This window comes from Opisthorchis viverrini (assembly GCF_000715545.1).
Source record: "Opisthorchis viverrini unplaced genomic scaffold opera_v5_175, whole genome shotgun sequence".
NCBI lineage: Eukaryota > Metazoa > Platyhelminthes > Trematoda > Opisthorchiida > Opisthorchiidae > Opisthorchis > Opisthorchis viverrini.
In genome coordinates, this window is record NW_008751833.1 from 816,520 (window position 1) to 842,717 (window position 26,198).

The following is a 26,198-nucleotide window of genomic DNA, read 5'->3' on the forward strand; positions in this document are numbered from 1 at the left end:
TTCTTTCCAGATTGTCTGATTGAGCGGTTGGAGATGTAGGCACCTCAGTATGCTTGACATAGGCCAGCACTAGGTCCCCTCCCTCACCCTCTCTTTTTCTCTTCTCTTCACTTCGCTTTTAATACCATCATATATATATATATATATATATATATATACATATAGAAAAACCTTATGGTTGTACGGCAGTGAAGCATCAGTGCCAACACTGATGTTGCTGTCTTTGATGATGATGATTAAGGTTGGCTCATTGACATTCATCAGTCACAACAAAACGTCAGTAATACATAGCAATGCTTAACCGCCGTACAAGCGTGGGTGAAGAAACCCCTGATAAGGAGTGGAAAGAAAATGGTAGGGTGGGGACCAGTGCGAAGAAGCCCCAAATCATTGGGAAAAATGATCAACATTAAGGTAGTCCCCTTTGGACAGTACTAAACGAAACACTAAGCATGATGCAGGTGCCTCCAGCGTCCTGTGTGACCTAAAAATTGGCCACTCATAACTTTCCTGATCACTGGCTTCCCGCAACCTACCTCATCTGTTGCCGCCACTTGGATTCCAACCGACCTCCATGTTCATGCATGTTCCCGGTCACAGCTTAACCGGTCTGTTAGAAGCTGATACAGTTTCTTAGGTAAATTAATGATGGGTGGTGAACTCAAGATAGATAATCTCAACGCTACCCACAAAGTCAATGAAAACTCTTGAGAATCCATTACCAATTTCGCCCTTTTTGGGTTGTTGGGATAGGCTTAGACCAGGAACGTCCGGTAACCTCGTTCACCACTGTTCATTGACTGAATACCTTGTCGTCGTGAACGTATTGTTTATTTTGTAATAAGGAAATGGCATATGACTAAAATTTTGCTTTGCCTTTCCACAAAACAATCTCAGGAGTCGTTTGGTTATTGATAGGATCGCTGTCTTGGCAGAGATCTTTCATCTGCACGGCATGACCTGTGCTAAAAACTTGACTTCAATGAGCGATTATACTACTGAACTTACCATAATAACCTCAACAGGTGTGAAAAGCAATGTGTTAAGCGTTTCATTAGCTCATCACGTCCTCCTATGTTTTTCCACCTTCAACCAATCAGCCTGACACGCCGCGCATGGATATAGACGACCACATGGTGCATCCGGATTTGCTACCAGATGGACGAGGAATACCGACCCGCCCGAGTTTGGATTGCCCTGCGGGTGACAAAGACGGTCGCAACCGCTTGGGAGTTTTCAAAGGATTGCGGAAGGGTGCTAAACAGTGAACAATGAACTGGATCCAAACGGATTAGCTCACCAATTTGTACTGTTTATCCGAATTCGCTGGCCTTCCATGGTTTACGTTGAGGAGGTGGCATTCCGCTTCAGGTGGTTCATTATCACAGATAATCTGATTAAACCAGCGCCTCTTTTCATATTGGTCCCTCGTTTAAAGTCAGTTTGTGGCAGGTTTGGATACCTAAAAGAGAAAATCTGTTTGTCCATTGTCTTAGTCCTGTCGGTCTCGTAGTTCACCAACAAATTAACGTGACGTTGCAAGGTCCGAAAGCATATAGGTCTTTTGACAGTGTTTAATTTTGGAAAACGTCAGCAACTGCAGTTTGATTCCGCTATACAGTATCATATTGAGTTGTGCCGATAAGTATCTCAAGCCGGTCCAATGGAAATCCTAAGGTGCATCGATGTAATTTTCCGATTTTCGATTGCCTCTTTGCGCACAAGCCAGTGGATTACTCGACATTACCGGCATTTCCACTTCAAATTGGAACATTCCTGTGTTTCCGTCAAGATGTTCCATGACTAGATGGCCGGCGCTGTGTACTTCCGTCAGAACATTACGGTTGCTGAAAGCAGAGGCCAATAGGAGACACAGTGGTTGACTTGGACCACAATCTGCTTCAGCTCTTTTTAGGACCTGATTTTTGAAATTGCTCAGGTGCATACTTGGTATCGCTTAAGTTGGTTCAAGTGCTGGCTCGGTCTTACACCTGGTGAACGAGTTGATGCTGTGCGCATACTGTCGTGGATGAATTTCGTTGACCGAGCTTTACAACAGTGAGCCACCCTTGGGAAAAAGCAGTACCTTGTTTCCTCTTGCACCGAGTTTAGGCCAAAATTAAACGGGTGTTTGCAAAATATTTGCAATTCAAAATCATTTTTATGTCGATGGGAAATCCAACTGAATCTCTCGTTTATGTTGTGTGCTACAGAAGGGCCACCTTATGTTTTACTTGGTACGATATTCGAGAAATTGCAGCATACTTATTCTGTTGACATAAGACGCTAATCACAAGGTTGATTCCGAAGAGTTTTCAGCAACTCTATGAGCAGGGTGACGTCAGGAAACTGTAGTAATAGTCGAAAATGCACCTAACATATGCAGCTTTCGTATATTTGATGAAGTGTCCTGACCCGAATATTTGTGTTCGCTTCTAACTTCAATGCTTTTCGCGGTAGAGCCCATAAGCGGGTCCCCCAAAAGGTGCACACCCAAGGAACCGACAAGTTGGTATTCGGAGGCGCACGCCTTAACCTATGCCTTCGTGGATATTGTCACCATGTGAAACGAGCAATGACCTAATGTCCTAACTGTCAATCTCCTTGTTGAGTGCATCTGGCGATACTTACATGTGGCCATTGTAATCTAGGATGAAACATTCACGGAGTAAACGAATGAAACAGGCGATACACGCTTAACATATACTATTGTTCCGTTGTGATATGTAGTATGGACTACTTTTCGCTCACCATTCCAACGGAATGGTCCAGTTCATCCTGATTTTTATGCAGCTTGCCTCGTCAGGCTTATCAACGAGTATTCTACTGCACAGGGAAACCTGTCTATGACTCGTAATCCATATCAGCTACAAATATACGCGCGCGCCTCATCACTGTGTTAAAATGCACCGAAACGTTAGTTAAGCGGCACTTTCCGAGGTCATCATCATCATCAAAGACAGCAACATCAGTGTTGCCACTGATGCTTCACTGCCGTAGTCTTACGTAAAGCTAATTGGGGTGGCGTCCCAAGGCTGAGTAAAAAAGTGCATATGCATTGTTCAGTTCCGACTTCCCACCACCGCACACACGTGTAGTGTGGTGCTTCGTCGAACAAAATAATACTGACTAAGCCTTGGCAGCGTCTTAAAATGCCAGCCGCATTAACTGGACGATTCCCGTCACTATGATTTTTACTGTGAAACTACTACTCTAAACTGGGTTCTCGCATTGATTTGATATCGTTGTTAGCGTTAATGGAATCAAGTATAGCTGTTATTGAATGGGTACCTGTTGTCACAGTCCAGGTTGTAGTTTTAACTGTGGGATGGGATCGCGCAAAAGGTCCTTTTGAACTTGAGTGACCAGACCGACACCTTGGAAGCACCTCTCTTGGAAGGCAGCTGTTTCTCGTAGCCATACCACGCTCTTGGGACCACATAGTTGGAAGGTGGGAGGAGACAAACCGTTAAGTCGCGCTTTGAGAAGTGAGCTATCTCGTGTTCATGCAATCATGCTGGGATCTGAATTCCAACATGCTGATACACGGAAATGGCAGTATCACTACCCCAAAAGCACAAGCTGGACGTTCCTGAGAGTCACGCCTGAACGGGCAACTGCTTGAACTATGTGCACATTTGCTCGGTACCTCAGTAAATATCTTGACTTTATTTATCGGGGATTCGCTTATCAGGGTTTCCCAGAGAGACATGGCCGCGGACGTTCCAAACCTTGTTGGAAACCCTTTGCCTAGGTTCATGATCTGTTGAATTTGTTGCCCACATCATTTGTATGAACAGCCCTCTCGTACAGGTGCGTTTATTCACGTTAGTCTACACAAAAAACGGTGTGGACTAACCAGAGTAATCTCACCGCGACAAGGGGACCGGGTGATGTGGACGACAAACTGAATTTTGAAAATGCCCAAATCGATGGATCTGTTTTCTAGTGTGATTAAGTTTATGATTGGCCTCGGAAAGTCTGGAGTAAAGCCTGCTGATGCCACTGAGTGCAGTCGTTCCCCGAATAAACATTACCCACTGGTCCGAATACAGGAAACCCTAAATAAGAAATCTCGCAACTCGGCCTTTGTTGGGAGGGCAAATTGCCTTTCAGAGACACATGGGTTGGTGTTTTTGGGATTTCCGGTGGTCTATCAAAAGGTATCACGTTCGAACGAAATCTCACGAAGTCGGAATGCTGTGGTCTCTCTTTAAGAGAGCTTATTGGAGGGGAAGGCCGCTGTATTTTCGGAAAGATCGCGAATTATTTTAACACTTTCTGCTACACAGACCTACTCTGAAAATTAGGGCGTAAAATCAAACTTCGCAGTCTCCTTTGCAACAGCACAAGGATTAGCAACTCAATGTTCTTTGAAGATCACCCCCCTCCAAAAACTTCATGGTAAGCAGGACACCGGCATCGAACATTGACACCGCGTCGGGGTTGATTACGCTGACTGTGCTCGTACGCACTCAAGTCTTCCTTAGTTTAACGATGACAGCCTTGATGGGGTTTTACAGAAGCAGTTGTGATGCACGATTGCAAAAGCTGTATCATTTGAATGATTTCTTTACCGATTCCAAAGAAGACCTCAGATAAGTTGCAAAATTTGTTTCTCTGTTTCCTTGAAAAAAGTAAAAGGCGCAGGAACAAGCACAGTTAATTGAAGGACATTGGCGCGAACAGCCATCGTTTGATCTCGTACTAAACCACTGGAACAAGTGGTCCATGTGTCCTCCATGGTGGCATTTTGGACAGATGAAAACAAGTCCTTTCGCCTGTATACGACACACTGAGCAGCGCAGAATAGTGCTCTTATTCAAAGTGAGTCTGGAGGATGAACTGCCATCTAGAGACCAAGAACAGATATGACAGCGAATAGGTGGTTGCATCCCATCGACTTCGGAATATGATGTTGCGGAGCCGCAAACTGGACAAGAGGGAAGCAGCATGGACTGCGTTGGATTTGGGGGCCATCCGCTCTGCTTCCCAGACGGCAGACACTCTTTGTGCCCTGGTGGGGAAATGATACCTGACCACCTAGTTCTTAGTCCGTCGGTCCACGCACGGAGAAGTCGCGCATGCCGGAGAAACGATCCCATTGAATAAAGTATGTCTGCGTATACGGAAATATAGTGTGCAAAGCAGGGAAACTCCTCTGAAGCCACAAATCTGAAATAACGAAAAACGTGTAGTAAAAAGAGATCACTAGAATTGCGAAACACTGGATTGAAACATAAAATCATTGGGTGCGTACGCAGTAGAAATTGAAGACGGTAATCGGAGATGCTCAAGAATAATGCCAAGATGTCGTCATTCTGAAGAGATAGGAATGACCACTTTACAAATCCTGAGTATATCGTATCAACCTCAAGTGAAGTGATTATGACTTCAAGGACAGAAAGTCAATCCCACTGCTGTTACACATGGTTTACTGGTTGATTAACATCTTGCAAAAGAAACTATTGGGACAAGGTCCATACACGCAAAACACTTGGATGAGAGTAGGGAAGCCGGTGAGACCAGAGAAGACACGGCAGTTCAATCAAACTGGTCGATCTGCATTATCTTAATACAGTCGAGTAGTACTGTTTACTGAGTGACTAGTCCAAAGAGGACTAAGAGAACTAAGGAAGCACGTGCTCGCTGGGTCAAGGGGTGACGCGCAAAAACAGTTAACTACTGGCTCATTATCTTGCTCGCAGTAGCAGTGGATGTACGTCTATATCAGGCAAAGCGCTAACTACGGATAGCGCGATTAGCAGTGACATTTCGGGTTGGATGTATAATATGCACTGTTGTCGTTAAAACAGTTCCGGTAATTCAGTTTAATGGTAAAATAGCCCCACGATCACACCAGCTTCCAGAATGAATAGGTGGATAGTTAAATAAAGTTTACAGGCATTCCTGCTATCAGTTCATGAGGCAGTGAGATGCGGGTGCTGCAATTTTCGTCACAATTGACCTTTGGTTTTGGCTTTGTTACTCGGAATTAGATCGGGTGGAAAAATACTGGGTGGCCGAGAGGGCAAACGGTTTGTGTGGGTAACGCCATTATGCATGCAACGGTCAACTGCAACACGCACCACATGAGTAACGAATAAATGAACGCAAACATCAATATTAAAAGTTCATTATTCAATTTGTAACTGTAAGACAAAAAGCGTACATCCTAGTCACGTGGATCAAAGTGAGCAGGACATCTGATACAGTTCTTTTTGTGAACCCAGACCGCGCCTAAATCGTGCAATCAACAAACCTTCAATATGGGTGAAACGTGAGGTGTCACACTTGTTCTAACAAGTGAGGAAATATCAACCTGGTGGACGTGGCTGATAAGGTAGTCGACGATAGAAGCGGAATTCCAGTCAAATTGTTTCAAAAAGTCTAAGGTTCCTTTACTCGCGCATCCAGTCTTACTCCGGTCTCTATACAGATGTGTAGAGCTATATGGGTAAAAAGGCTCGGGAGTGGCTCAGTGCTGGATGTGTTCCTGAACACGTGCGATATAGCACAGCAATCAACACGGTACAGGAGCCAAGTACGGGAGCAGAATGTGCGCGTAGGAAAGACAACCAATAATACGTCAAACGGCAGGGTAGACTGATTGGCATAAAAAGTTCCGCTACTCATTATATGATTCCAAAATATAGTAAGGAATGTCGTCTCATAGGTAAGCTTTCCGCGCATGGATTTGGTTGACGGAAAGTAAATTCACAGAAGGCGAGGTTCAAATGTATGAGTTTGCGATCTGTTCCGTTTCATGAAATGAACTACTCGCAAGGTTGCTGAAAACTTTATGTTCGCGAACTCAATACATATGAACGCTGCTGGACACGGACTACTTTGCGCTACTAAACCCCATTAAATAGCGTCAGTTTTTACGGTGTTGAACGTGCCTGTACCAGAACCAAGTTGATCGCAACATGCACAACACACTACAGTTTGCGGTTATCAAGCACGAGACAGTTTGGCGGTAATGTATACATTTTAGTCCACCAGTGTATCGAGGTTTGTGTTGCCGTCACACACCACCCACTTGCATTTAGCTCCGCCCCGGTGTCACCTATGGTTTCTGGGGCGAGAAAATAGCAATTAATAAATAGGTAGTGCTGTCGAACACCTCCAAGGTTGTTTAAAGCAAGCACAACATCTGAAAATAGAACATGAGTCGTGTGTGAAAGCAACAGTGGGTACAAAGAAGAAGCGATACGACGGTGTGCCAAAGTAGTATGTACATCAAGCGTACAAACCAGTAAGACGTCTAAAAATATCCCGAGAGAAGCTAGAGAGAAATAAAAAAATAAATATAAATAAATTCAAAGGCTCGATTCGAAGGCGGTTAGTTTGGTTTCAGTGAAAAACGTAACAACACGCCCAATTAGAAGGGTCTCCATTTCTGAATGGAGTGGGTGCGGGCGTTATAAGAGGACGAAAAGGCATAAATCCACGTTTCCGGATGACTTGTGAAATTTCTATTGTCAACGGGTCATCCATCGCCCCCTATATCAATCAATTTCAGATAATTTTTCCAAAGCCTTTGACAGAATAAGGCATGATTAGCAGAACAATCCTTGAACGAATAGCCCAATGCCCGTTTCCCTATACCTTTTTGGCGTCACCTTCAGGGCGGCTACAAGGTAAACAAAAAAGATGACGAAGTTTTTTCTAAAGCCACTTGGCTCCCGTTTCCGGTTCATAAATGAATATTAGCGCGGTATTCATGTCACGCCACATTTCATAGTTTTCCTTCGCACGTAGCTCGGGAATGCATTCGAGCCCCCGTATAAATTCGCCTCTTGGAGTCAAAGGAAACGGAGAATCCACCATTTGAGTGTTTTCATTCGGTTTCTACAGGGAAGTAATCAGTATCCAATAGACACCAGAATCGGTCGTGTCCCACATCTTTGTCTGCGTTTTGTTCAGAAGTGAGTAACGAACCCTTCTTCATCGAAATCGGCCTTCCATTCAGCGAATATTCGTAGTCACTGTTCAGACTGACATGACAGATAAAGACATGGAAGTCTAGTTAACTCACCCCCAATGCTGTTCGTAAGCGTCCACAAGGAGATTGTGTTGCGTACGCAGTAAACTTGTACCGGAGGCCACGCGATTGATAGGCGCTTCGGGAATAGGAGTACAGTCTTCTGAATTGCCTAGGTTGAATGATACTTCGGGGGCGACTGGACTAAATACAGGATCCGATGAATCGCTGCACGAATAGGAGGCGTCTTGGTCTTTTTTATTTGAAAATGGGCGTTGGTTAGCACGTTCGTTGTGTTTCGAATCCCCGCCTGAGCGTGCCAACTGATCCGAAGAAGCGTCAGCTGAAAAGCGGGATAGACACGGAACACAAACAGGACGGCATTGAATTGAGTCAAAGATGCGTACAGCGTAATGGACGAGATGCATGAACAAGTGCGAGTACGGAAAAACTTGTGTGCTGCCATTGGCTATGAACAATATTTGCAACCGTTAGTGATCCTGAGCGGTTTCAGACCATCACGAGGTTTTAGATAGAATGGTAGGAGGATCTGGGGCTATAATGTCTAACACAGCTTCATCAGTGGTATCAAAACCAGCACAAAGTAAAATTACTACGCTTAGACAAGAGATTGCAACTGTGAAATCCGACACAGTGCAACCCATGGTACAACAATAAAGGCTTGTGTGACATCCGAGAAGCACACCCACAACTCATATTCCTTTGGTGGACGCTGACAAAGTTCGTCTGCAGATGCCAGCTCAGAATGTTTGAGGGTACGGCAGGAAGACTAAACTGGTTGGAGGGTATAAATAACCTGTCCTATGCAGTGGAGAATCACCCAGCTAGAGTGATGCTCCTGAGTATGTTTCTAACATATTATGATGCGGCTAGCCGTCTTGGTCACGGACTCCTGCGATGATTGACCAATTAGTTATTCGTACGACCGAATTCTTAGTACCAACTAATAATACAATATACTTAGTGGCATGCAGTCAATAAAGTGATCAAAGCGCAACAATTTGTGCTGGGGTCGTTTCTGAGATTTTCGCAGACAGAGTTTGAGGAGCACTGAGCGATAACTGTTGTATCATTGGGCTGCCTGTGTAGTATGCACATGTGGATCCTAGCAAGTGAGAAAGCAAAAGATTCAGCATACTAGTGGAGTAAACTCGGTCGCTTCCCGCCCAAAAAAAGGAAGATATAAAACGACAGCTTGGTCAGATAAGGCCTGCCTTTTGCACTTGTGCTGTCATCCAGTTAATGCAGTTTCGATGCACCAGACGAGCCGCCATCAATCCGCTTCTATGGTTGCTGCGACTCACGGATTCCGTGTGCGAGAGCCAGATGGTTCGACTCCACTCCCTAGCTGTATCTTCTTTGTACTGCCGGCACTTGGATTTCGCATGTCAGGATCTGTCGAATTCTCCTCTGTTTGGTATAGTTTGAATCGAACTAATGCCTACAGAATTCTTACAGCAATTACTGTAAAAGCCTCATAGGAGCAGTTCCACTACCCTGATAACAACACTGGGGGAAACTTGGGCCCACGTGGCCCCCATGGTGGCAAACGGTATTGTTCCCCCTTTGGAACTGAAAAGAGAATGTAATTGCTTCGATATCATGTATTTTCATGCAGAGTGCCAGCGACCGCGTTCACTTCTCTAAACGATCTTCACCACCCTATTCTGTCAGCAGCCGTTGTACACGGCTGTTGGTATGTCTTCTTGGACGCATGCTACTACTTCGTTTTAAGGGGTGAAGAGTGGTTCTGTTCAGTTATACCTCTCATTGGGAAATTCCCTCGCTCACGAACGGTGCCCTCTCCTCTTAAGAGGGCTAGAATATTTTGCCGTTCGGTCAGGTGGTCTGTGATCGAAGTTAGTTTCCTATGCTTGCCTTTCTATCCTTATTTAAGCTAACAGCTGACCAAGATCGTGACCGTGGACGTCTGCAACATTTCATTGAAATGATCAACTGCCAAGTCCAATTGGTGTTTCAAAAAGAGCGAAAATACACCCATCAGTATTGCCAGTCAGCTTTTTTTAAGAGGTAGAATGAACCGTCAGGTGAGTAATGGTCCTCACCTCCGAAAAGTAGGGATTCAGGGGCCACGTACCACCCCAATCTTATCAATCGGACGCAATAGTAGAAATTACGAACTGAGTCCAATCATCGGCAGACATTTTGTAAATAAACGAAAGCACATACCTGGACAATTGTGACCACGGAGAGAGACAGGTACAGGCCGTTGTGGGCTGAGCTAAATGATTTCAAATAGAAAAAAAAACAAATAGTTGTTTTTACTCGTACACCTGAATAGCAAGCTGTTCAGAATAGAAACCGCTGAGACTAGACCAATAACCCTTTGTACTATTCGGCCTAATGTGTATCAGACATTATAACTAAAGTTGGAAGAATGAAGGGACGATCAACAGCACCTCTCGGTTGTTGGTCTGTTTGCCGAGCCTATCAGTCCGGGTTTGAGTGAGCACTGACGATATCGCCTCGATTGGTGATGAAACATTCGCAATCCAATTACCGAGCTCGGTGAGCAGACCAAAAACTGATAGATGCTATTCATCAACAGGAACAATCCCAATCATAACCTTCCCTCCCCGCTGAGTAACCCCAGTTCGGCGGCCGATAGCTGTCACCTAGACCGAGGCCAGATCGGTGTTGAGGCGGAAGTCTGGTGAGAGCTCCGCACGGAGTGGTGCTCCAGCATCTGTAGGTCCTAACCAACAATAGTGTTCGCTTACTCGTGAGTAGCTCGGTTTAGCTCTTAGCAAATCTACGCATTCACTGCTCTCTGGGTGCCCTCGGTTTTCTTACTTGCGGTGCTATTCAAAAGCGTGGATGAACCGGAGACTCGTGAATGCAGTCTGCGTCGAAATGTCAAAAGGAGAAGGTTGGTTTGCAGTTGCCACCATAATTATTCAATTTAGTTTATTAGCTATAAACCGTGTACCATAGGCATGTTGGTTCCAGTTTCTACAGCTTTGATCACCGGAAAACGGGAGTGTGGGACATACATACATACAAGCCTTGGAAGCGGAGCCATGTTCAGTTTGTTCGGAAATTGGGTAGCTACGTATTGAAGGTGAGAGCTTTGATGCACGAGCGCCACCGTAATTATGCATCAGTCGTATATCATCACGGGACAGAATCGAATTCATTTGTTGAGTCAACAAGTTTCTTTACAGTGTTCAGATTCCCATGGGGTTAGGGTGCTCCAGAGCACTGTGAAACCGCACAAATAGGTTCGTATCACCGACTACAGTGCTAGGATCGAATTTCTAGCGACATGTGGCATTCATTCAATGGTTGGAAAAAAATCAGAGCCTTTCGAAAAGAAGACCGAACCAGTGTTGTAAAAGTTTGGGTTAACAAGAGAATGTTCAATCACCTTACAGAAAGGCGCACCCCAACCATATAGATTTTCGAGGCCCAACAACACAAGAATCGCCATCGCCAGGTGTTGTACGTCGCAAAGGCGCAGAAAATGAGATAACCTGCCGGGGAGACAGCGAGAGAGAACACAATGGGTGATCATGTGTTGTAAACTACCGGGGTTATAAAACGACTCCCGTGGTCACAAGATCGAAAAAGTACATTTTAACAAAACATCACGTATTTCGGTACGCGGTATTACTGATGAGGGGCTGTTGGCTTCGCGGCGTGATACCATGAATGGATGGAAAAACCTGCCGAAGAAGAATCGCAACCTGCTATGATGAGCCAACAGTGACGGTATGGGGAGGAGTAGGGATCTGTATGGTCTGATATGCAAACATGAACTGAATACACCGACAGGTTTACGTTTTGAATAGGACTGTAGAGTCAGGCTTAAGCAGCGCCTAACTCGGCATCGTCCGAATGGCATACGAATCGAATTGAGCACTCGTATCTCGCTGGTGTTTACAGTAATGGATGAAAACGCCCCTGCAGAACAGGGCGGATATTGAGGAGGTCAAAGTATGATCGACTCAATTTTCCACGTTAACATTCATTTGAACAGTCTTCCCCTTGTCCTGATGTATTTATTCTGGCGAGTCCACACTCAAGGGGAGAAGCACTGTACTCGAGTTTCACTCTCATTAAATCTCACCAGCAACGTATATCCTTGGTAGGGCCGGGGTCTGGAATCCGTATTTCTGACAACCGTGATTCCACCACTGCACGCGCCTGAATTATGGTGTGCAGACCAGCGATTGTGTTCATACATAAGCGATGTGACTTTATTATTTCAGAAAGACAAATACCTGAAAAGTCATGAACAGAATAAGCCTTTCGGTGCGTTGTTTATCAAATTCACCAAAACTTTGGGTTAAGTCAACAGATGAGTATCGCGTTCATGCTCGTTGTAGGAGGTTGATTTTAGTAAATTCAGCAACAACTTTACGCCAAAGCTTTTCATACTGGACGAAAATGCCCAGTATGGATCGGCAAAAATGACTTTCCCAAGCTCGAAATCCACGCGAGAGTGTAGACTTATCATTGTTTAGCCTGCGCATTGCAACCGACACAGAAGAGTCGGCCCACCAACTCAACACTCATTAGATAGTCATTTATTCACTTGGAATCGTTTCTTGGGAGTTTCTTCGTTTATTCTTTGGGAGTCGAATGTCTGTATACTGCTGCTTGTGGATGGTGGTACCTTATTTTCCCATTTAGAGACCACCGACTAAGTAATTTGCTCCAGTGACTCCATTGTAAATGTTTACAAAACATGTTTTTTATCAGCATGCACACCGAAGGTTCAACACAATAGACTGAATGATTGTGAGATGACGCGGTGTGCTGTTTCTGCTGCCTTATCAGAATATCGCCCACGGACCGTTTCACAGCGAGCGGAACGTACGAACCTTCAAAGTCCATAGGACATTGGGCTGCCTTGAAGAACTTTTGAAACACGGTGCACCTCTGCCAAACAGGCGAGCATTTTGCAAGGGGGTTTACTCTCCCTAGTGCAGCGACTGTATACATTGGCGCAACACACAGGCGCACATGCCTTAATGAGACCGGCTTTGTGACTTGCCGGTATACAGCCGACGTGTTAAACGAAAACAGCGAGGTTGAGAACAACCATCTCCGTTTTATAGCTAAAGGCCGCATAACAGTGGCATTCAAAGGACAATGGTTAGCCATATGGTTAGAGGAAGGAATATCGTTAGATTACCCATCACCACCCGTAAAGGCACGCTGACGGGGAACCTCAGGAACACTGGCGCTCCAATGAGCAAAGCAAGACATTATACTCAAACCTGGGGCAGTCGACGGACGGCGCTGGTACCTCAACGATATTCAAATATTCGGTACTGGAATGGAAGTCCGGGTCTGCGACAGGCCTCCGTTGAGGTCTTTATCTGCGTCGGGCTGTTGAAATTTATTTTACTGACGATATCTGTGCTACAGAACACCACTTTCTGTAGTCCGTCAAGACGGCCTACTCAGGGGAGACAAACTGAACATACCTATTTCGCGCCGAGCAGAACATCTGAAAGAATCCACAAGGAGAGTGAATCCATTAAGAGGATCCAACCACACATCTATCCGCTTCTGGAGAAACCACCTTAAGAAACCGTGTTAGGAGGGCTTCTGCTGTGACTTGGTCTCCTCTGGAAAGAAGTTGAAATATGTTGCAAGGAACTAACGAGGAGTGGTCCGTTAAGAGATAGATAATTGGACAATCGTCCGCAGACTCGGAGCAGTTTGTTGAAAAAAGCCTTTATACGAAAGAAACAGATTTCCTCACAAACTGAACACCCACCTAGAGGTATGTGCTTTTGTCAACTACAGGCAAGGAATTTACTTAGAAAGCACATCTATCATGAGATTATATTAGGTCTCAGCGAGCTCTTAAATGGGTTCCATAATTTTACAGCGGCCATTCTATCCAAGAAGTACTGTTTCTAAAACTAGGGGTTATTGACATGCAGATGATGTCATTTCTACCAGTGGTAGATGAACCAGCGAATAAAAAGCCATTCATTTCGGGTACTCAAAGTAAATTTGCGAAAAGTCGGCCTGAAAAGTACGCAAACAAACGGTGAGTACACTGGTGACCAATAAAGGTGATTCTGATCAGGCAAATGCGTTCGAATGTTGCGCAAGCTCAAATGGCTAGGATTACATTGGGACTATTGAGCTCCTTTGGAAAGATTCTTTTGTTTTGCGTCATTCCGATGCATTGCGGCTACTCGGTCGGGATAGCCACACTACGCGCTATCTGGTGAAGTGACAGACCTAAAATGGAAGTTAGTTTCCCCCATTTGCTTGAGGGCTGACCCAATAGAGGAATTTTCGGTGTCCCGGATCTTGGAACCACTTCTTCACCTGAACGTAAACAGGTTATTTCGGGATATGCACATTTCAGTTAATAAGTCTCTCATCAAACTAAACTCAACTTCAACGTTATTTGCTCTTCGAAACAACCAGTTTTTCGACATTAGGTTCAAAGAATTTCGCGCAGATAGTGCAAGTGAAATTGGTCGAGAGCCCGAACATACCATCTACGTCCCGCTGCGTTAATGCGGTGAAGATGACACAACCACCAGATACATTGCAATTCCGGTGTCTAGGCATAAGTAGTGATTGTTCCAGATGTGCTTCTCAAGGTAACAGAATACCGTGTTGGCTTTTTGAATTCATGTTTATTCGATACTCAAGTGTCCGGGTATCCGGACGGCAGATATCCCTGAGATGCACTTTCTCAGTCACCTAACCGAATATATGCTATTGTTTATGTTAATCATTCACATGTAAGTCACAGCAAGGTCGCTGAACCAAATAATTTACTTAGTAGCTGTATTCGGCTTCGCAGTGCGCAAACAGAAGGACAGTCGTCCGGAAACGGCACCATACGAACCGTGCTTTAGTCAGGAAATGCTTGACAACTGATTAAATAACCATCCAGCCGGTATCGACTCAGAATATTACCGTTTCAATTCCGCAACTTCCGTTGTTAAATAAAAGTTGAACAGAGTTGTGACAAAAGCACAACTGTGGTTTATTCTGGTAACGGTTTCGAACTTTGCTGAAATAGCTACGCACGTCTGCACACGGAGTTTCATCCTAGTGTGAAACGATTCGAGGACGTTGACAAATCCGCTTGAACAACAAAGCTTTAGCTGCATTGTGCCTATCTCTCGAAGGTTTTGAGGAAGTCCTCCGACCGTAGTTAAGTTAGCCAAGCATATCTCCACCGCATGTTGGCCCAGATGTCCTCTAGAGCCCGTCTCCTAGCTAGTTAAGCATCGCTGAAAGTAGTTTTCAAGCTTTCGAAAAAGTTTGGTGACAGTCGGTAGATTTATTGCTGGGCAACGTTTCGCTTTTGACACAAAAGCTTCTTCAGGCCAAGTGATCAGGTTCCGGGGTTGGTCGAGATTTAAGGCAGAAGGAGAACCAATCAGCTAAGTCAAGCTAAATCCCTGTTGGGTGTCGGCTTTCAAGCTGTCTGAATTTCGTCGGGCATTTTAAGCTTCTTGCCAGTTTGTCAGTCTTCCATCAGCCGAGAAACTGGACCTTTTTGTTTAGTCTTATAAAATGGCGACCCATGTAAGGTTGGAGCTCTTTGGTTCCTGTGGTCTATCATTCATTTGTGCTTCCCACAGATGTTCCAGAGGCTTGGTTCTGGCGCTTCTGAGCTGCTTTTTGGGCGACGTTTGTCGCATACTAGGGCGTTTTGAATCGCGGTTGTCATCAAATCACTCGGTGTCCTGCCTTAGTCTTTTGACTTGGTCCAGTTGTGTTCCCAACAGCTGCTTGTTCGTATTTCCGCCGGTAGTGTTTGCTTGTTTGACAGCCTCTATCTGAGAGCTTTGCAATGCTTCGATGCAGTCTGTTCGTCCTTCAGTTTTCTTAAATCCAACTTGAATGATCTCCCTCTTGGTACATAACGTGGCATTTTTCCAGGCGTGAAACAACACAATAAGCTGTAGTCCACTCCTTAGAAAAGACTCGATGGTCCAAACCTCCCATCTCACCATGCACAAACCCGACAGTCTGTAGTTTATAAGAAGTGGTCAAATCAAGCCTGGACAACAGACCGGGTAGGATATTCGTGACTCTCCTCGGGTCTAACGGTATCTTTGGAGAAACAGCCCGAACTGTGCCATGCAGAAAATTCTGAACACTGCACGAATCGAGGGAACAAAAGGTGATGAATTCAACTAGTCATACCCGAAATTAGCGATTGTGATGGCACACGCAGATCCCTCAAACATCTGATAAGCGGGAGCTTGAAAGATGACAGAGAACGCTGGTGGATTTTGAACGCCCAGGAGATGGAGAAGGCTTTCGCTGCAGACAACAGCCATCCCTGTTTCAACTGATTCGATTAAACGATCACGTGTCAGTGAAACAATATACGAAAAAGACAGAACAGCGATTCATTCCCTGAACCGTCGCCTTGAGCAGTGGCCTGAACACTTCAAAGAACAGCCCACCTGGTCTACCTCAACACAACCACTGGAAGAACCAAGCGCGCCCAAATGGAAAATTGACACCAGCCCAGCATCAGCAACCGGAATCCAGCGGGAGATATCAATCTTGAAGTGCAACAAGACACCTGGCCCCGATGATCTGTATCCCGCACTCTTCAAAGAAGGTGGCGAGGTCCTGATTAACAACCATATTGGGAAATATTTGGAACTCTGCTACACGGTTTGGAGTGCGCTTCATACCTGCAAAATGTAAGATATCGCTACAAGACTGGGTTGGATCAAACCCAAGCCTCATGCTTGCAGGCGAGTTTGTTCGTCAAGGGCAGTTTACACTGCGGCGGTGCGATCCACACTTCTTTATGGATCAGTAATGTGGCCCCTACGTGCAGAGGACATACGGATGATATCGGTGTTTGACCATCGGTGTCTTCGAAACATTGATTGGGTCTGGTTAGAACATCGGATTAACAATGATGAGGTACGCCAGATGGCTTTAGGAAGAAGGAACTCCTGCGATGGATGAATCGCTCACAGTTCACACGCTGGTTAGGACACGTGCTACACATACCAGAAGGCCATCTGTCGCGCAGAGCTCTCTTCCTCCACTCTGTGCTGGATGGAGGAGCGCAGCGTAGGGCTTGGCAACGAAGTATGAAAACACTAACCAATAAACTTAGTCGGGTCGATAACTACCGCCTCCCTGGATGGGAACTCTGGGACTCAACTCATCGATGGTTAGCGACGCGGGTACAAATGGTCCAATCGCGCAGTCAGTGGCATTACTGTATCAGAGCTATCGTCTTCAGTGTGTAGCTACCCAATTCTCGAACTAACTGAGCATTCCATCACGTCCAAGGCTTGACCGCATCTCGCACACTCTCCCATTTCCAGTGATCAAAATTGTAGCAGATGGAACCAATGTGCCTATGGTACACGGTTTATAGCCGACACATTGATTGGTTGATGATGAACACAACAAAATCTGATGTATTCGCGAATTCTACATTCGCCGCTAAGATGTCACATAGCTGTGGTAGTTAGGAATTAAGCGGACTGATGAAACAAGATTAGTCCCATGTCGAAATTTACCACATGTTTGGGGCTGCAATAAATAAGGAATTCTGTCGAATGATGAAGTCTAGGTGACTTTCTTTCCAAAATCAAACCAGCCTGTGCAAAAAAGCCATAAGAGGCCTGCGGCGAACAAGTCCCATTGAGCTCTTCCGGAGACCGGAATAAATCAATCAGAAATTGGAAACTAGACGCGCATTTGGCGAAAAAATAAACCATCTTCCTTTCATGAAAGAGACACCTAACCAAGTGGCGAAAGCGAGATGGCTCAAGTGGTCAGAGCATGAATCTACTGACCGGAAAGTCCGTGGTTCGAACCCGGCCACTGCCTCTCAACTTCCCCTGTCTAGGCTTGGGCAACCTGGCAGTATCCCTGCCCTTGTGTTTCCTTCTGGTGGCATGGCAGTTAGGCACCGAAAGTGCTACAGCTGAACAAACCAAGTGGCGAAATTCAAGGCTTGCAGGAGAAGTTTCACCTACAGACTGAAATCAAGAATAAAAAAGGACATTTCCAGATTTGGTTAACACTGACTCTTAGACCCACGACAGTAAGTTGTGCAACGTTAACAAAAGTTTAGCGGGCCCAACTCACCATTCGTTGAATAAAAGTTTCCCCACTGGCTGGACAGACAACGGAGGGAGAGTGCCGAATGAAGATTTGGTCATTGAAGCCGTCAGTACAACGGCGTACTGCCAAAACTGGAAAAAGATTAAACAAGGTGTATGTCGGCTGCTTCGTGGAAGTTAGAGTTGTATTCATTCTGTAAGTTTCATGTTAGAACAGTGCTAATGAGCATTTGCCATTCATTTAGGAAACTACACTCCCACTCAGCTGTTTTTTTCTAGCGACAACCATGCAGTTCTTTAGTACTGAGGATAGTACTTTATCCATGACTAAATACGTGATGGCTCAATTGGGTGTTGAGAATGTCGGGTTATTAGCGACGATTTCCATCCAAAAATCACAGCAGCATAAACCAAAATGTAGGTGATGAGGGACTTGAATGGACTAATAGTAATAACCAATCTCCAGGATTAGGTTATCCTAACCATGTATGTGTTGACCGAATGCTCATGGCACAAGCATCTTAGAAAATTTATCGCAGCCCGGCACCAGATCGATTCCCAGTTTCACTCCTCCTCTAACATGGCTTTCTTGAAGTAGATTGGCAAAGACGTCAGTCAGTGCAGCATTGGTGTTGCAGCCAATGATCGTGATGGAGAGTCAACCATTACACTCGGAGGCATGACACCCCAGGAGGAGCTGTTTCGTGGAATTCTGTAGGAGACATACAGTCCTGGAGATGGAGGTGTGGTGGACATCACTTACATGAAGGTAAATGTCGAGCTATGAAACCTGATAGCCGACTTTACTGGATTATCCTAGGAATTGTATGGCAAGGTGCGAAGAACCGTATCCATAGCACTCGAGTGTGACCGCTTTTTTGAAACGCCAGAAGGCCGCATTTAAAAACAACTAAAGATCTCGATTTTCTCTCACCACTCGTCAGGGTCAGTTCGACTTATACAGTTGGACGGGAAATTGTGCTTTTTAGTAAAGATACTAAGGCCCCATGGAAATTCGGTAATTTAATTTATTTTTTGTTTATTCAGAAGTCACAGAGAGTTATGGTTGCTATACACGATAGGCAAAACAGGCACTGCGAGATCAACGAGCTCGGATCAGGAATAGACAAGCGGAAATAAACTCACGTGCTGAATATCTTTACGTCCAGTGTTCAGAGCCACTACGTAGTTGTGGGCACACATAAGTTGCACATTTTCTGTGGATAAACTATGGTGAAGGAATAAGTGCGTATTAAAGAAAACACTGTGTGTACATGTTTATGTGGCAATTTCATAGAAAGTGATGTAGAGAACACCTGTAGCTATTACTCTGTAGCTGAGGTGCAGAGTAGCAAGACAGTATCGTTACTCCCGGTGCGTCCGACCTGTGAAGTTCCTGATGACGGCGCTAATTTCTCAAACATCCGTTAACCCAAGCTCATCACAGGCTTCATCCTAAGTGGGAATGTCCGAAATGACGCTGGATTTTTTGTCGACTGACAATCGAACTAGCACACAACACGATAGGGCTAGTGCCTGAAGCTGTAAGATGTGAAGCTCACTCATGGTGTAGAGAGATGACTGAGTTATGACGCAGGCTCACTCAAGGTCGTGTAGTACCAACAAATTGTACCTGGGTCCGAAAACAATATCTCGTATACACTAGTTCCCGAATACAACTCAATAGATACACACTGCATCCGATAAATTTCCACTGTCTGGTTAAAAGTATAAGGCAGTGGGATGTCGTGTGCTTTATCCGAACAAGCTGTTGATTAATTATTCCTCAATGGTCACACGGTTATCCTATCGATTCTCAGAGATAGCCTGATAATTACTACGCCATGCGCTGTGGATTTCCGGCTACATAATGCGTTCCATCACAGTTGACTTGCTACTTCTCAAGTACTAATAATTAATGATTGGTTATTAGTCTAGATTAAAAACAAAACTGACTGTTCACGAATAGCCAGATTACTGGAGTACTTATGAAACTGATTCAAATTCGCGAACAACCGAATCCCGAGTAATTCTTATTCATTTGTTCAAACGGAGAAAAATATGTTGCTGTGCATTAAAAAACCTCACTGCCTTCAATGATGGATGCAAAGATGCAATATTAAATGTCAGTCAGAGTAGTGGGGTTTAAAGTCATCCACCTAAAGGTACGCGTTCCGAGTTCAACTGAGAAAGATCGGTGGCCCGGATTCCAGTAGGCGAGTGACCATGCTATCGTACTGGACAGGCCACTACGGTACCACCAAGTCCAGTACATACAATGGACACAATACGTGCAGCCATCACTTTCCGTGAGCGTTAGATTTATCCCAGAAGCGAGATATGGTGCGTAGCCAGTCCATCGATTTGCGTGTGCACACATGTTGTACCTTGAACTATCCAGAGTGGGCGCACACGCATGAAGACCACAGACACACGTTGTCTATTGTTCCATATGACTTTGTCTGCATCAAGTCATGCTCCGGCTCACGAGTAGTAATATAGCATAACACATTTGTAAGTACATCCGGGACCATTTTCACCGACGATGTCATGAACTTTTGTGCTAAACGAGGAAGAGAGTTCACCGGCGTGTTTGAGCAGTCCGCCTTTCCAAATGAACAGTACAGGACATAGCCATTGTCTAAATGACGACAGCGGCTGGTTTAATCATCTCATATGTACGACACTTATTTATATCGTCCAATGTCCGCGTGATCCTGAAGTAATTGACATGGATTTGACGTATAAAGTCTGTCTACCACGGTTAAGTCTCTTAATCTTTGCAACATTTGATTGGGAAGTGTGTTTTAGGCGGTTAGCGGGGGAACAGCTATACAACTCGGATTATGTGAAGCAGAGACCACTGTTGGAGAGTTGACTGTATGTTGGGGGGATGGAGAACAGTTCGTACTACATTAACTTGCGCCGCTATAGAAAACTGGGTGTTTTGCCGCAAGCGAATTGAAGATTGGAACGGGAACACGATGAGAATTGCGTCCATAACCCTTAGTGGGGTTTTGTCATCCGTGTGAAATATTTACCTGAGGGGACGGATGGAGGAATTCACTTGACCGAGAAAGGACGATGTTCCTCGCTCAAAAACGAACTAGGGAACAAGTGGATTGTCCCGAAAACAATAGGGAACCAAATTGTCAGCCTTTTTTCTGAACAAACCTTATCTCAACAGGAAACAAGAGATACCACCGTTCGTTTTGCTGCTGATGTGAGACAAAAGTTACGGAAATAAATACAGTGATAATACTTACCTGTAGTTGCGAATCAGCTTTTTGTTTACCACCCAACCGCTGAAATCATACAGTTGGGTTACCGATTGTTCTAAAAAAGAATAAGTTTTTTATCGTAGGTGAGCTAAACATTTGAATTGCAAACGTTTCATCACTATTCGGGGTGACATCATCAATGCGTTGTTAGAGTGAACAGAATCGGCGTGTCGCTGGTTTTACTGCAGGGCTACCGACGCACAGCTACGTTCCCTACCTTAACAACAAACTGATGATGTCACCTCGATTGGCGATGAAAGAGTTGCAGGGTCAGCAAACAGCGAAAAAAGATTACCTGAGCTATCGGAATTCTCATCAATAGAAAAAAGAGCTTCTGAAAAAAACTGAACAAGGCCATGCTATAGAAACCTGACTAAAATATTGTCTGGTAACTTTGAATGTAAGCGGTGATCAAAGACGCGGGGTACAGTCAAGAATGTTGTTCATCCACTAACTCCCAAATCGATGGGCTTAAATCAATCGCGGGCTTCCAAGTGTTCTGTATAGTGAATCGCGTCCTAAACACCATGCAGCGATTCTAGAAAAAGGACAGGAAGATAGTTCACTCTTTTGAAAAATCCCGGTTGCTGGTCTCCAGAAGAGGGGCGGTGGTTGAGGTTTAGTACAGTGTGAGTATTTGGCTTTCTGGTCAAAAGGAATACATAAATATTCAAGGAGAGGACGGGATCGGTATTTGTGGTGATGTCGCCGTGGATTGTTGGGGTGGACAAATGCGACATTCATGAAACTGGATTATCCTTCCGTAGGAGCATGTCGCATCTTGCCCGTACAAATGGCCGAACCCGTCCGATCTATGGACACCATTTGAAATTGCAAATGAGTTGAGTTTCCATGGTCGGACCACACAGTACGAGCAAAGAGTATCCTTGTGCGATTACCTGGCCCTCAATAAGGGCGCGCCAGTTTATCTCTTTATGAACTGACAGATTCCTATCAATCGACAGAACTGAGTCGACTTGTTCCTGTTGATATGCGGATACATCGTCTGTAGATAAGTGGTCGATTTCCAAACTGATTGTGGACACCTTGTCACAAGTGCTGACCAATTATCAACAGGAACTGTGAAACATAAGTGGTACTTTGAAATCTGGGTTCCATATGATTAAATGTTATCAGGTATTCTGCGTGCATATATCTCCTCCTATAATTGATATGTAGCAATGTGATATCCAAGAAATAGGAATTAACGACCAGGAATGTAGAAACTGTAACTTCTGGCTTTGCTGCGTTTTAAACGGACCTGTATCACACAACAAGCTATGTGATACTGAAAATCTGGTAGTAAGCAGTGAGAGACCTCGATCGCTCGACGGCACCGCAATGTTTTGTAGATCATACGTTTTGAGATGTACTTGTACTGCAGTATGCTTTGAAGATTTACTGGCGAAGATCGCGAGGTGCTGCTAGACAACACATGAAGGCGTCGTAGCACTTTTCCCAAAACATAAACAGGACGCGAACGACATTTCTGAGTCCTAATGGATTCACACGGGGCCCATTAGCCGTACAATGCTCTTTGTTGTAAAACTTTTGCCAAGATGTTGCATTTTGTTGCTTATGTACCCACACCAAAAATCATCCTAATCTACTTTCATATTTTCATAGCTCACGGAATTTCATTGTTCACTGAAGCAATCATACCCCTGGCGGAAAAGTCTAGTGGAATACTTTCCTAGCATCCTTGAGACCCCGGGATGCCTAGATGAGGCTCAGAAGTTTGGACTCGTACTCTGAGCTCAATTAGCTGACTCTTTTAATCAATCAGGGACAAGTCGTATCTTTCGAAAATTCAATTCCATTGTGCGAATACTGAGAGCCGTGTACACACAATTAAGTCGGAAATATTCAAAGACAAGCTCATAATTCTTGTCAAATTCAACAATTATGAACTCCTATGTAATAAATTCTTCCTTAAAATGACGCCTAATGACAGCTCGAGTGTCGTATCGGCCACACCATTAATGGCCTCAATCAAACCAAATATTCGAACAAACATTAAGGGACAAGTGGAGGAATAGGTGTACCTGAGTAAGCAATGAAATAAGCATTGATGGCTCGGTGGACCCCTAGTTTTCATGAAGGTTGTGATGTATCAGCCCGTGACGATCTAACACAACGATCATCCTTCTTCTAATGTAGTTTTCTGAAAATGTCCTTTCGTCTGTCACAATGGTGCGACATAAGACAGACTCGAGCATATACTTTCGATGGGGGTCTATGTGAGTGCGGCGTACTGTGAAAGTCGATTTTACTCACGCGATTGACGAGTTACGGTTGTTCCAAGGTTGCGTTGTCCCGCTGCCGACGGAGCATCATCTACCTGTGTGCCTGTGGCCATTGGAACACTGAGGGTGTCAGAGTCCTGTTTGACCTAATTAGAGGAAAAAATAACACGTTTAAGCTTTTACTGATTTGAAATAACGAGAATCACGTGGTGTGACAGTTCCAGACCTACCGGGAAACTGCCCATTGGAGGTCGAATCCGGGAGCTTGCGTGCTGACCAACAACAGTCTGTGATTCGGTAGATGGCAAGCTGAACGAGTTCTGAGCCCACTCAACGTCGGTAAATATATCATTTTCAGTTAGCACGTAGTCTGTTCGCCCACTTGATTCTTCCATTGGCTTGGCAGTAGTAATTCCGGAAATAGTTGAACTGGTAGCTATGCTCACTTTCGGCGTATCTACAGACATGATCATCAAGGATTTATAATCCTTGAATGATCTTGGTGTCCAATCATTGGTGTCTGTTGTGGACACCGATGCAGTGATACGGAGTTGAGCGCGAAGAGAAGACAATGACAGTGGGAGACCGAAGGCAACTAGAAGTCCTCGTGTGGAAAAGTGAACACCGGATGTGCGGGGGAATGGAGTTTGCGACAGATGTCGATCTTCGGGGTCGGATATGAGCGACTTCAGTGATTGGACAGGTGGAGAACCACAGCTCACTCTCTGGATGTCGTTTGAATAGGGTGGTTGACTTGCATCACGGCTTACATCAGAAGCCATAGGGTACTGTATAAGTATGGTAACGAAAAAGGATGGAATCACGGTAAGCTGGACACTAGAGATTCCAATAAGGTTTAAATAATAGTCACAACGAATTAATAAGGAACCCATGGTATTCATGCTGTGGAAGCGCTTGTTCATGCAGTAATGATATAGATGTGCAGTTATTTGCTTGATTGCATATATATATATATATATATATATATATATATATATATATATATATGTATAAACGGATATCCATCCTAGGAAATGAGCACACAAACTACCAGCTGTGATATTATTGAAGTTCAGTCCTTGTATACCCATGTTCCCGACTGGTAGTCAGGAATGAATTTGTATCCCAAACTTCCGTGTCCTGGATTATCACGGTAGAATTAACTGCTTTATTGGTTTCTGTTGAAAGCCTCCTGAACTATCTGTTCACCTTGCACTTGTCTTCACATTTTCAGAAAGCGAATACAAGGATTTAAATCTAATGTTAACCTCACGTGTTAGTCCACATGATATGAACAAAGTGTTTAATAAAAAATTCTCATGAGCAAACAACTCAACCGGGCACTGGTAGGTTACACATCGAAACATTCGAAATCCGAAGTTCACAGCCTTCAGTAGACATAGAGGTAAATTTGTGATGTTTACGACTTTATAAGTTTCTGTTAGTGTTCTGGAAGTAGTCACAACCATGCAGACTCTCCTCAAAGCCCCAAATCCCACCACAATACCTTTTATCCGTATGTACAAAGAGTGGAGGTTAGACTATCACACAGGTTAGGTGAACTCGCACTCACAGTATTACTTCATTCCTTTGAGATACTGATCCCCGTTAGCAAAATGTAAACATTGAAAGCTGGATTGAATGAGAAGGATGCTACCGATGAGACAAAACGAGGGTCACACTGTTCTGCTCGCATTTTGTGCTCTCTTTCGTGCATAGCCAAATGTGCAAGATGAGGAGTTTTCGAGCTCGACCCTGGAGAACTACTTCCTTACTGGTTTCATCTATCGTAACAAGGCGATTAAATCGCAGTAATCTGTTCTGAGTGATCACTTCACCTGACGTCGATGAGTTAGTCAGAGTAACACTTTGATAGAGCTGAGCTAATTGTTTGGCCGTGAGTTTTGGCGGCTTGAAACCATTTCGAGACTTAAAGTCATGACGTAATTAAAAGCTTTCTCGGTTACAGCTTTGAGTTAACCGAGGGCGAGTGTACGTTGTACTCGGGAAACCGATGATTTAGGTTTAATCTGGCTCTCCATTAGTGACGGCTCGATATCTAAATGGGATAATTCAATCGGCCTTCAAGATTCACAAAACATACTTTATTCAGTCATCCATGGAGTAACAGCTGGCAATTTAGTTACTAATAAGCTCAATTCTATCCGGCTAGGAACCATAAACATATGTGCTCACATCACTCGAATCGCTGGAAACTATTGAAAAAATTGTCTTCCATCTTCCGCTGTTTGCGGACCCGCTCTCTTGGCAATTTTCACAACAGTCCGAATTTTGTGCTCGTCTTGAATATATCCTACAGATCAATCAGTTGGCTTTATCAGTAAACGTGACTACAAACATGCGGCATCAATAGCAAAGCCTCGATCAACAAAGTTGGGGTTTTGTGAGATTTCCTTAAACTCTGACGTTTCACTTCGCGGCTGGATGTAGCTCATGTTAAATCAGCCAGTGAACACACACACACACATGACACTGGATTCGCCATTGATCAAGACGGGTCAGTTGACCGAACTTTTATTACCATTGTCAGACAATGACCGTCAGACGTGCTGTGAATTTTGCGCGGATAATATACTAT

The 26,198-nt window shown here is 44.5% G+C and overlaps 2 protein-coding genes across 2 annotated transcripts in view; one reads left to right on the forward strand and one right to left on the reverse strand.

Moving 5' to 3' along the window:
* Positions 1 to 1,506, forward strand: part of T265_07590 (hypothetical protein) — a gene marked incomplete at both ends in the record, with an annotated part of 6,924 nt that extends 5,418 nt beyond the window's left edge. The window contains one exon of the mRNA XM_009173147.1: positions 1,101 to 1,506. Within this exon, the coding sequence (XP_009171411.1) occupies positions 1,101 to 1,268 (168 nt within the window). The remainder of the gene's footprint in view (positions 1 to 1,100) is intronic.
* Positions 1,507 to 4,559: 3,053 nt separating this feature from the next.
* The window catches only part of T265_14328 (hypothetical protein), a gene marked incomplete at both ends in the record, with an annotated part of 49,236 nt that continues 27,597 nt past the window's right edge, over positions 4,560 to 26,198 (reverse strand). The window contains 9 exons of the mRNA XM_009173153.1: positions 4,560 to 5,175; positions 8,042 to 8,330; positions 10,199 to 10,250; positions 11,397 to 11,502; positions 18,098 to 18,204; positions 19,219 to 19,300; positions 21,339 to 21,408; positions 23,631 to 23,745; positions 23,830 to 24,387. Coding sequence (XP_009171417.1) covers positions 4,560 to 5,175; positions 8,042 to 8,330; positions 10,199 to 10,250; positions 11,397 to 11,502; positions 18,098 to 18,204; positions 19,219 to 19,300; positions 21,339 to 21,408; positions 23,631 to 23,745; positions 23,830 to 24,387 — 1,995 coding nt within the window. The remainder of the gene's footprint in view (positions 5,176 to 8,041; positions 8,331 to 10,198; positions 10,251 to 11,396; positions 11,503 to 18,097; positions 18,205 to 19,218; positions 19,301 to 21,338; positions 21,409 to 23,630; positions 23,746 to 23,829; positions 24,388 to 26,198) is intronic.